Genomic DNA, 10,540 nt, shown 5'->3' on the forward strand with positions numbered 1-10,540 from the left:
TGCTGAAGACAGTCATAAACATCTGGGATGGCATCAGGGTAACTGAATAATGAGAGAATTTTCATCTTTGGGTGAACTATTCCTTTAAATTTCCCTTTCGTTCCAAAATCTACCAAAAGATTTGTCAATGGATAGTCAAAACTTTGTTTTCAAGTAATTGTTTTCTTTGAAAGTCAATGCAAATTGCAATAAATATTGCACGTGTGTTTGTTGCACTTTAGAAATTTTGCCTACATCTGATTTGCTGTTGTTAAACTGTATTATGTTTATTAACATTTCTATCTGCCATTGGCACTCTCTGCTCTCTAGATATTGGTATCGGCAACTGAAAAACCCATATCTGTCAACCACAATACAAAATGTACCCAAATTGAAAATAGTCCATTGGCAAGAACGGAATGATCAATAAGCCCGCCAGTGTTTTCAAAACGGCCAAAAAATAACTTGGCCTGACTTGGGTCCAAGGTTTCACGGTATACTACAGGTGGTGGGGGGATTGACGGTTATCATATCATGTACATTTGCTTATCTAAGGCATTTAAAGAAAAATGCAACAGGACGGAGAATCTCACCTCCGTATGTGCATCTCCTTTCCTCCTCAACTGCCTGTCAGACATGTGCCACACACACGCATGCAGTGGAGAAAATGTCAGAGAGCAGAGTGGCTGATATCACCAATCTCCAACCCCCAGCCGAATAAGAACTTAAAATCAGCAGCGTGGGATTAATTTGGACATCCCAAAAACCCTCGAGGACGGATATAAAGCTTGCAAATAATGACATGAGTGTGTGCGAGACATAAAAGTTACAGAGAAGAGCAGTCCATTGCGCACCAACAGTATATGTTATTAATCATAGGACATTATTATACAAGCTCACGCAGCTGATGTTATTTTTCATTTAGTAGTTAATTTAACATGTTATGCTAACATGTATACTCGCATGCTTTATTTATATAACATGTTATAGTTTCATGCTTTCATCATGTTTATTTTAATTCTGTTAGCTTTCTTATTTATTCTCAAAAGGGACTTTTTTTCAAGTTTCAAATATAATAAAGTGCTTGTTCAACCAAAAAAATTAAACTCCTGTTTTCATTCCTTTAAGGGACACTGTAACTGATAATAATAATAGTGTAATACCGTGAAATGGTGACATTTTCTGTTATCTTACCACGAAAATCTCATACTATTGCAACCCTAGGCCTGACTGATACATCTAGATACACCTACTGGCTTACCCTTGTGCGTCAATTAAAAAAGAAAAAATGATACTCAGAGGTTTAGGAGACAAAAATGTCAGCGCATTTTCAGGATTTTAACCCTTAAAAATGCCAGTTTGTTTATATAATGCCACTGATGACTTTATGGGGAAAAAATTATTATTTTCCATATACAAAATGTTAAGGGGATTTTTATTTTTAAATTGTCAGTCTGGGATCAGCAACATTGATTTTGATGCATTATTTTTTGTGCAGTGCACGATTAAAAAAAAAAAACTCAAACACACAGTACCTTAGAGGACAAAAATGTCTGCGTCAAAGCGCTGCCATAAAACTATTATTATATATTAATGTTATTTACCACTTTTACTGACTTCAATCCCAATCATAACTACCAAATATTCATTCATTTTCAGGACTTTAACCCTTTAAAAACCTGTTTATTTACATAATGCCACTGTTGTTTTTTTTTTACACACACACACTTCTCAATACACACACAATCTGACATCCATACCAACACACCCGCACAATCGTAGCTGCATCATTTCTTCAATGGTCCTGCAGCGCTCTATAATACAGCAAACAGAAAATAGGGGAAAAGCATGTATTTGCTCCATAGGCTAGACATGAGGAAAATGGCGCCATCTGGTGGAAAATACTTACATTTTTAAGAGAGGGTTCCGGAATAAAAGCATACATCATAATTCATGATTGTATGCTTTAATGGCACTGAGATCAAATATTGCAGTTTTAATGGGGTTCAATTGGGAAATGTTTTGTCCTGAAGGTCCTGTGTGTAACTATTTTGCTGTCCTGTGTGTAACTATCAAAATTCCCCCAAAACACCTTTGACAAAATGTACCTCGGTGGCATTAGCACACCCAAAATGTTCGAAAAAACAAAAATGTCCCAAAGGTCGCACAAGGGTTAAACGATCAGCAAGGCCAAACAACACCAAAAGACCATGTAAACATCCAAAAAAAGCACATTGAATGCCAGGGCAAAGCCCCCCTTAAACAATTTCCCTGAAAACTCGCTTCATACCCGACTCCAGCACACACAAACTGACGTGCAAAAACCAAAATATTAATCTTAAAAGAGCGTGAACCGTTGTTTTGGAGGCAAAAGCGATTTCTCTCCGCGTGCATACTAGCAGCCGATAGCCCGCGAAATGAGAGTGAGCGCACTGCAAATCTTCACGCGACTGAAACCGGTAGGCCGCGATGCCGGTAACACACGACGCAACAAAACACCCGTCAATATAACTATAAAACGGCCAATACTGTTCAACAAACGAGCTAGGGTGGTTAATGTAACGTTATACATTATCTTTGACACATTTGAAGTCGTGTTGTTTGGTTTTGCCGGTTGGTCGACGGTTAGACACCGACAAAATAAAGAGGTGACTGAAAGACATCGAGCGAATAGATCATATATATATTTATAAACACACACACAAATACAATTTTACCACTGAAATCTTTCCAAAAATGGAAAAATCTCAAAACAACCCAGTGAGTTGTTTACTTAGCCGACTAGCCGCCAGTTAATCTAAAAACGGGTCTCGAGCATTACGTTAGTTATACTTCAACATTTGAAACACAACATGCCACTCAAATAATCAGTTTGACGCATCAAACGCTTCTAGGTTGTATTCACGTCAACGATGGACCATATCAACAACCCCACCGCACTGTGAATGGAGTTTCACGGATGACCAGTGTAAGTATTTTACCTTGCATCATGGACCGATGTTCAAAATCACCTCTTTCGTCCTCACTGCCGGACATGTTGATGATACTTCCACCAGCCAGAGGGGTTTGCAAACGCTCGTGTGCCGATTCTGTCCTCCTCTGGTGCCTTCCTGTAGCCGGGGGAGGCAGAAAATAAGAGAACAATAAAAACGGAAGTTAATAGTAGCGGTAGCACGCTGATCGTATTGGTCAGTCCGAGGCGAAAACCGAAAAGTAAGCAAAAATGTCGAAATAGTGTTGCCTAAATACCATTTGTGTTTTAATGCAAGTTTGAGAAGGATCTTAACATTTTAAAAACACGTGGTTGGAACAATTATGGACATCTAATCGGTAAACGGGGCATGATGTAATCAGCTACGCGTGCTAGCGACGCTAACCTGCTAAATAAAGTGAGCCTTTAGATTTACTAGCATGTTACAAACGCGGTCTCCTGGACTTTTTAGGCTTCATTTGATTTAGTTGCTTTTACGTGTATAAATAGGACGATCTATGATAGCATAAACAGACTAGATGCAATATCATGTTAAAATAAAAGTGTACTTACACAGCTTGACTTTTTCTCCTGTTCAAATACACAGAAGAGCTCCACTTTTTCAGTTAGCCTAAATTAAATTGTAATATTCCCAGTTTCTAATTAACAGGTTGTAAAAGCATAGGTGGGTTATTTGTTTGTTAGCTGCAGGATGCACACAGCGGCGCAGTTTCTCCCTCTGCCACTTACACCCTTTGCATAGACACAAAGAGATCAGAGGCCAGACATCCCATAATAATCTCCCTCCCCATATTCAAACATACATACAGACATTCACCCCTCCCCCCAGCATAATTACCTTGCAACATACAGACCATAATAACCCCCCCACAACACACACACACACCAAAGACAGACCCTCTCTTCCCCATTCCACCGTGCCCATGGCAACCGTTGCTGTGGAGACTCCCACCCCTGTTAACATCCCATAATAATGAACATAGTCACTGACATCCCACAATAACCATAACTCCGAAAAAAGAAGGAAAGAGGACTGAGCCGGAAGAGGGGGGTGGTTGGGCAGTCGATTAGCAACTCCTTTCCAGTTTCTTATTATTATACTGTATTTAGACTGTATGTACAGTAGCCATTTGAGAGTATATAAAATGGCATCCATGATCAAAACTTACACGGCTCCTATACAAATGACCACGTTCCAGCCCTCTGTTTTCAACACAAGTCCTTTTAGCATGCAACTACTTTCTACCACATGCCTTTTAGTTTGCTTTTGGGTCCAAAACAAGAGTTGAGCTAGCAGACCATAGCAAAAACCTCTACATGTTTTGGGTTCAAGGCCACATTCAAAGCTGTTCTGTGCTCAAGTTTCGATAATACAGTTATACTGCATAAGGGCCTAAAATGCCATTCTCTCGCTGGGATGTGTTAAAATAAGGCCTTGTCCAACAATGTCATGGCATGTAGACTGGCATACAATATCATTTGATGGGACGCACAGAAAAAAGGATATTGTATTTTGTTCTCCTTTCTCGTATTACGCTTTCTGTCATTACTTTCAGTATAGATACCCTTCACCATTTCTCCCTGTTATCATTGCACTTGGGTTTCTCCCTGTCCAAATATACATTAAACTAACCAACATGTAGAGCGGTGAAATTAAGAGCATTAAAAGCCATTGACACACATACACAGTCCAAAACAATGCAAGCTTGCTCATTTTGTATTGTACATAATATGATTATATGCCATTTTTTGCGGGTATGGGAGTGGTATGCACCACATACCATAATTGCATATCAAAGAATATAGAGGTGGTTGTCATGACAACCCACTCATGCGCACCCCTCCTCCACTCTCCAAAGTGCCAAATATCCAGTAATAATGTCTCAGTCAAAAGAAAACACAGACCATAATATTCTTTCTGTGCTGGCAGTTGTCATGGAGATATGCGAGAAAGAGGTGTTCTGGGTTTCTGTGTATGTGTGTCTTTTGGGGGGTGGGGGGATTTAAGGGAGGGATTTCAGATTACCATGCATGCTAAAATGAATGCCATAATACTCCCATTACGCTCTCCTCCAGTTCCCTCCTTCCCCCACACCCTCACCATAAAAATGTGACTCCATAACTGGGTGAAAGGACCACATATGGACACCATCAGAGATGTCTACTGATAAACTATACATGATGGAAGGTGGGGATATGGGCGCACTGAGAAAACAACCAGACAAACAGGGACTGTGCTGGATTGCTCCACAAATTGCTCACTGAAATATGGTAGCCTTCGAATGATAATTCTCAGTACCTTCAAGTTTAAAGGTTCAGATGACCTTGTAAATAGTATGTAAGATGTGGTCACCTTAGTGTTGCGTTAAAGAGAAATAAAAGCCATATTCTCTCTTTTAGGAGAAACCTCTACTAAAAAGCTCGATAAATACCGGGGTAGTCTAAATAAACGGACACAAAAACGAACAGTCCTGAATGTGACCATAATATTCCACTCCCCTTTTCTACCCCCCTTCAACCTCTGCCCCCACCCCTCCCTAATGGCCCAGACATCCCATAATATGCCTGATGACTAGCAACCCCCCCTCCCCCCCTCTTTTTAATCTCACTCTGAACCAAATACTAATTCATGTAAAATGTTGTCTTCAGAAACTGTGTTCTTCTCGCAGTCGAGGTCACTTGTATTCCTGGAGCTACAGAAATTGCTTTAAAGTGGACGTCATTGTTCAAGTTGGCTGTTTAATTAGCGAACACTGTGTTTAACAAGCATTTAATGAGTCAAGAAAAGGGGAAGCAGTTTGCCCTAAAAGTACCCAGTATGGATGGTATGGGGTCGACGCATTCAGTATACATTTACAGTATTGTCCCCACCCCTGCCTCGTCTGTTTTGTTTTGTTCCCAACCCCCACCATGCATGAGGATAGCAAGTCATTAATTTGATCACACAGATGATATTTGAATTTCTGTATTGAAATTCAATATCAGTGTTGAATTATGGCCTACCTTGAAAAGCTTTAGGTACTTAATTAAAAAATATTCAGTTTTTGACAGCCATTTTCATCCATCATTATTCATCATGCTTGGAGTGTCATCAAGGGAGAATAAACTGCAGAATATTAGATTTCAATATCCTAATATCCATCCAATCCGTCCCAGTCAAACTGTTGCCAGTGGAAACATTTGAAATGAGATTTCATTGGCCCTGGACTATAATTTTAAAGGTTTATTTGGCACACTGTGTCATCCATAACATCACTGTAAATTCTATGTGGATCAGTGATACAAAGACTGATTTCTCGCCATTTCTCGGGTGTCTAGAGGAGTCTCATTCGCTCTTACTAAGGTTAGGTGTGATTACATTTAGTGGTAGGCTTAAGGTTAGGTTTAGGGATAGGGGTAAATGTAGGATTTCTGTAGGACTCCAATTAAACAATAAACACAGTGAATGAACGTTGCATAACCGGGGGTTTACACTCTGGACACAACCCCATTTTTCAGCTGACGGAAGTAACGTTTTAATGCATATTATCTGTTGTTGCTAGCTTTAGCACATTAGCCTAACTTAGTTGAACACTTATATCTTCTACACTGTACGTATTGACACAACGCACATGTGACAGGGTGGAGGGCGGGGCCGGGTCGTGATTATACACACCCGGTCCCTTATCAGGCTAATTAAGCCCCTGAGAGGGATAAAGGCCGACTGCAGAAGGTGGTGCGACGAGAGAGAGAGATCGTTTACGGTCAGCTGAACATCATGTGTGTTTGCGTCTTTGGTTTTAAACTATTAAACTATTATTTATAGTGTCAAGCCGGTTCTCGCCGCCTCCTTGCCCGTCTAAATCCTTTACAGCACATTTGCAAATTGTTGTCTTCATAGAAGTTTCAGTAGTTGCCATATTCACCATTAATTACTGTTGTCTTGTCAAGCCAGCGTAAGCCCCGCCCCTTCCGCTATGTAGGATAGGGAAAGCCGAGAGCGCTGAGTGCATTGAGTGTCCAACTTTCCACACTCCACTGTGTTTTTGGTTAAAGAAGTACATCATCAGTGTACTTGTAGTTCTTTTCTTTGCATTTTAAGTGTGAACAAACTACTCGTAATACAAAATGGCACAGAAATAGGAGAGAAGTATGCGATTTGGGACGCACCATTGGACTTAGTATGCATTGTCTGCCATTGGCTACATCGGAAAGTGTGTTGACAGAATAGTGCCTGAAAAGAGGATACCGTTAAAATATAGGATAACTTCAATAAATATGGCCTACGGAGAAATAACAAAGCTGAACAACTCTTTCCTTCCAGATGCGATTAAGAAATATGCCCATTTTGAACCTTCTAGCACAAGCCCGTTGGTTATTTTCACAACATCTAACAAAACACTCCTAGGGAGAAGATTGGATCCATTTGCAGGGTGTTTATTCAGATTAAAAAGCAATCCATTCAACTACAATTAAAATCGAGACGTAAACTCGAAAAATACCAAGAAAGGGCTTCATAACAATGGACGAAGAAACACTAGGCAGTGTTAAAGACAGAAACTGTCTGCTGACATAAGTGAGCATTTTCAAGTTCAGTAGTTAACTACAATTACAAACAGGTATGAGAAGTTGCCATGGTAACAGTACATCAGGAATGTGCTGATACCGACCTCTGGTGGTTGAGTGTGGAAATGATGAGTGTATATTTCTCCTCCACACCAGGAGCTTCCCTGCAGACTATTGTCCCTAACTACATGTCTAAATTATTATTTTTAATACCTTAAACATTTCAATCAAGCTGATTACATTATTAATGCAAACAATTCTATTGCTCTTCAGTTAACCACATTTGTGGTTTTAAGAGAGTTAAATGCATGTTGTTTTCACCTTGAGCTTTTTGGAGCGCGCTACATAAATATAAAATAAATGGGATTAATATAGGTAGAGCTACTATAAGTGGAAAGCTACCTTTAATTGACGTTAACATGAACTATGAGTATTTACACTCAAAAAAATACTGTATTTTAGCCTATTTTGAAGATTTATGCATTTCAATTTCATAACAAAATTCCATCGAAATGAATTGCGTTATCTTTAACAAAATGAAATGAATAAAACGTACATTTATTTAGGTCTTAATCATTTTATTTGGTTAAAGATTACGCAATTCAATTATATGCTATGAAACTAAAATGCGTAAATCTTAAAAAAACAATATGTAGGCCTAGTGTTTTAAAATTCTCAGTGATTTAATTTAATAATAATATAATTGTGGCATGATTCAATAAATATATTAATAACTTGTGTAATATAATAAAATGGTTGAAATTCAATATCATTCATTCATATAATTGTGCTGTGATTGCAATAACCGTGTTTATTAACCTCCATTGTGGTTCATAAATAATTAACCACATGGATTTTTCTGATATTATATAAATATTATAAATCATAATTATATACAGTGCTGTGAAAAATATTCGCCCACTTCCTGATTTCTTCTGTTTTTGAGTATTTTTCATACTAAATTGTGTCAAAATAACAAACAAGAAATAACGTAAAACAAAGTCAATCTGAGTAAACACAAAATATAAATATTTTTTATTCCTGCAAAAATGTTATCACCCATGTGAAAAACTAACTGCCCCCTTAAACTTAATAGCATGTTGTGCCACCCTTAACAGCAACAACAGCAACCAAACGCTTCCGATAACTGGAGATCAGTCTTTCACAACACTGTGGTGGAGTTTTGGTCCACTCTTCTTTACAGAACTGCTTTAGTTCAGCCACATTGGAGGATTTGAGCATGAACTGCCCGTTTAAGGTCCTGCTACAGCATCTCAATCGGGTTCACGTCAGGAATTTGACTAGGCCACTCCAAAACTTTAATCTGGCTTCTATTGAGCCATTCAGAGGTGGACTTACTCCTGTGCTTTGGATCATCGTCTTGCATAATCCAGTGGCGCTTGAGCTTCAACTCACGGACTGATGACAGGACGTTCTCCTTTAGGATTTTCTTAGACCAGAATTCATGTTTCCCTTAATTATTGCAAGTCACCCTGAAGCAGCAAAGCATCCCCACATCATCACACTACCACCATCATGCTTGACCGTAGGTATGATGTTCTCTTTGTGGAATTCTGTGTTTGATTTACGCCAAACGTAACGGGACACGTCTTCCAAACAGTTCCACTTTCGTCTCAACAGTCCACAGAATATTATCCCAAAAGGTTTGAGGATCATTACAGTGTGTTTTGGCAAAGTTCAGAGGAGCCTTTATGTTCTTCTGGGTTTGCAGTGGTTTTTGTCTCGCCACACTTCCATGGATTGCATTTTTGGCCAGTGTCTTTCTGATAGTGCAGTCACGAACGGTGACCTTCATTGACGCGAGAGTGGCCTGCAGTTCCTTGGATGTTGTCCTTGGCTTTTTTGTGACTTCCTGGAAGAGTCGTCAGTGTGCTCTTGGAGAAATTTTGGAAGGCCGGCCACTTCAGGGAAGGTTCACTACTGTGCCAATTTGTCTTCATTTGGAGATTCTGGCTCTCACTGTGATTCTTCGGAGTCCCAGAGCCTTTGAAATAGCATTGTAACACTTCCCAGACTGATGTATTTCAATCACCTTTTTCCCCTCATAATTTTTTGGAATTTCTTTTGACCTTTGCATAGTGAGCTACTGGGTAAGACCTTTTAGCCAACTTCATGCTGCTGAAAAAGTTATGTGTTGATTTGATTGAACAGGGCCGGCAGTAATCAGGCCTGTGTGTGTGTGTGTGTGTGTCTAGTCCAGCTGAAGCCCATTGTGAATGCCATTTAATAGATTCAGGGATTTAATAACTAAGGGGGCAAATACTTTTTCACACATGCCCAGTTGGTGTTGGTTAAAGTTTTTGCATCAATAAATAACATTATCATTTAAAAACTGTATTTTGTGTTTACTCAGATTGCCTTTGTTTTATGTTAGATTTGAAACAATTTAGTATGAAATATACATCAATAGGGATGGGGGCAAATACTTCTTCACAGCACTGCAGGTTGTAGCAATGAGTTAAGGCATGAACAGAGCATTATTATTTCTAATTCCAAGATGCATACTACTGTGTTTTTCATGTAGAAAATCATATATTCTGATTTATACTAATATATATTCAGATTTATAAGTATATATATTAGTATTTATAGCTATTTATTAAGCTTTGCAAATGTGTACATTCTTATTTATATCAATGTATTCTAAATGTACTGTATATAATCATTTCCTATTTCCTGTTTGCCCAACAAATATACAAAAATATGTATAGATGAGCAGTTGAGTAGTGTGCTATAACATTTTCATCCTTTTTGATAATAGGCTTTGCATTCCCGTCTAACACTGTGCAGGATTTTGATCTTGCTCCGACATCTGACCAATTCCTCCATCTATTTTTACCAGCAAACCACAGAGGAACATTGCAGCACCCTGTGTTTGTTGTCTCCCCTCCTCTTCCTGAGTCCTCCGTTCCCTCTTATTAATCAGTCGTCTTGACCTACTCATCCTCCTCTCTCTCTCTCCTCTCTAATTCTAAGCATCTTCCTCTGACTCATCCTTTCATC

The 10,540-nt window shown here is 39.0% G+C and overlaps 1 protein-coding gene across 3 annotated transcripts in view; it reads right to left on the minus strand.

The window, feature by feature from the left end:
* LOC127650907 (chromodomain-helicase-DNA-binding protein 4-like) overlaps positions 1–3,703 on the minus strand; it is a 37,657-nt gene extending 33,954 nt beyond the window's left edge. For all 3 annotated transcript variants that reach the window (XM_052136558.1, XM_052136557.1, XM_052136556.1), the window contains exons 1-2: positions 3,524–3,703; positions 2,961–3,089 (exon numbers count right to left, since the gene is read on the minus strand). In XM_052136558.1, the coding sequence (XP_051992518.1) occupies positions 2,961–3,015 (55 nt within the window). In that variant the 5' untranslated portion in view covers positions 3,016–3,089; positions 3,524–3,703. The remainder of the gene's footprint in view (positions 1–2,960; positions 3,090–3,523) is intronic.
* Between the last annotated feature and the right edge of the window lie 6,837 nt (positions 3,704–10,540).

The sequence above is a fragment of the Xyrauchen texanus genome, chromosome 10 (genome assembly GCF_025860055.1).
Source record: "Xyrauchen texanus isolate HMW12.3.18 chromosome 10, RBS_HiC_50CHRs, whole genome shotgun sequence".
Classification (NCBI taxonomy): domain Eukaryota; kingdom Metazoa; phylum Chordata; class Actinopteri; order Cypriniformes; family Catostomidae; genus Xyrauchen; species Xyrauchen texanus.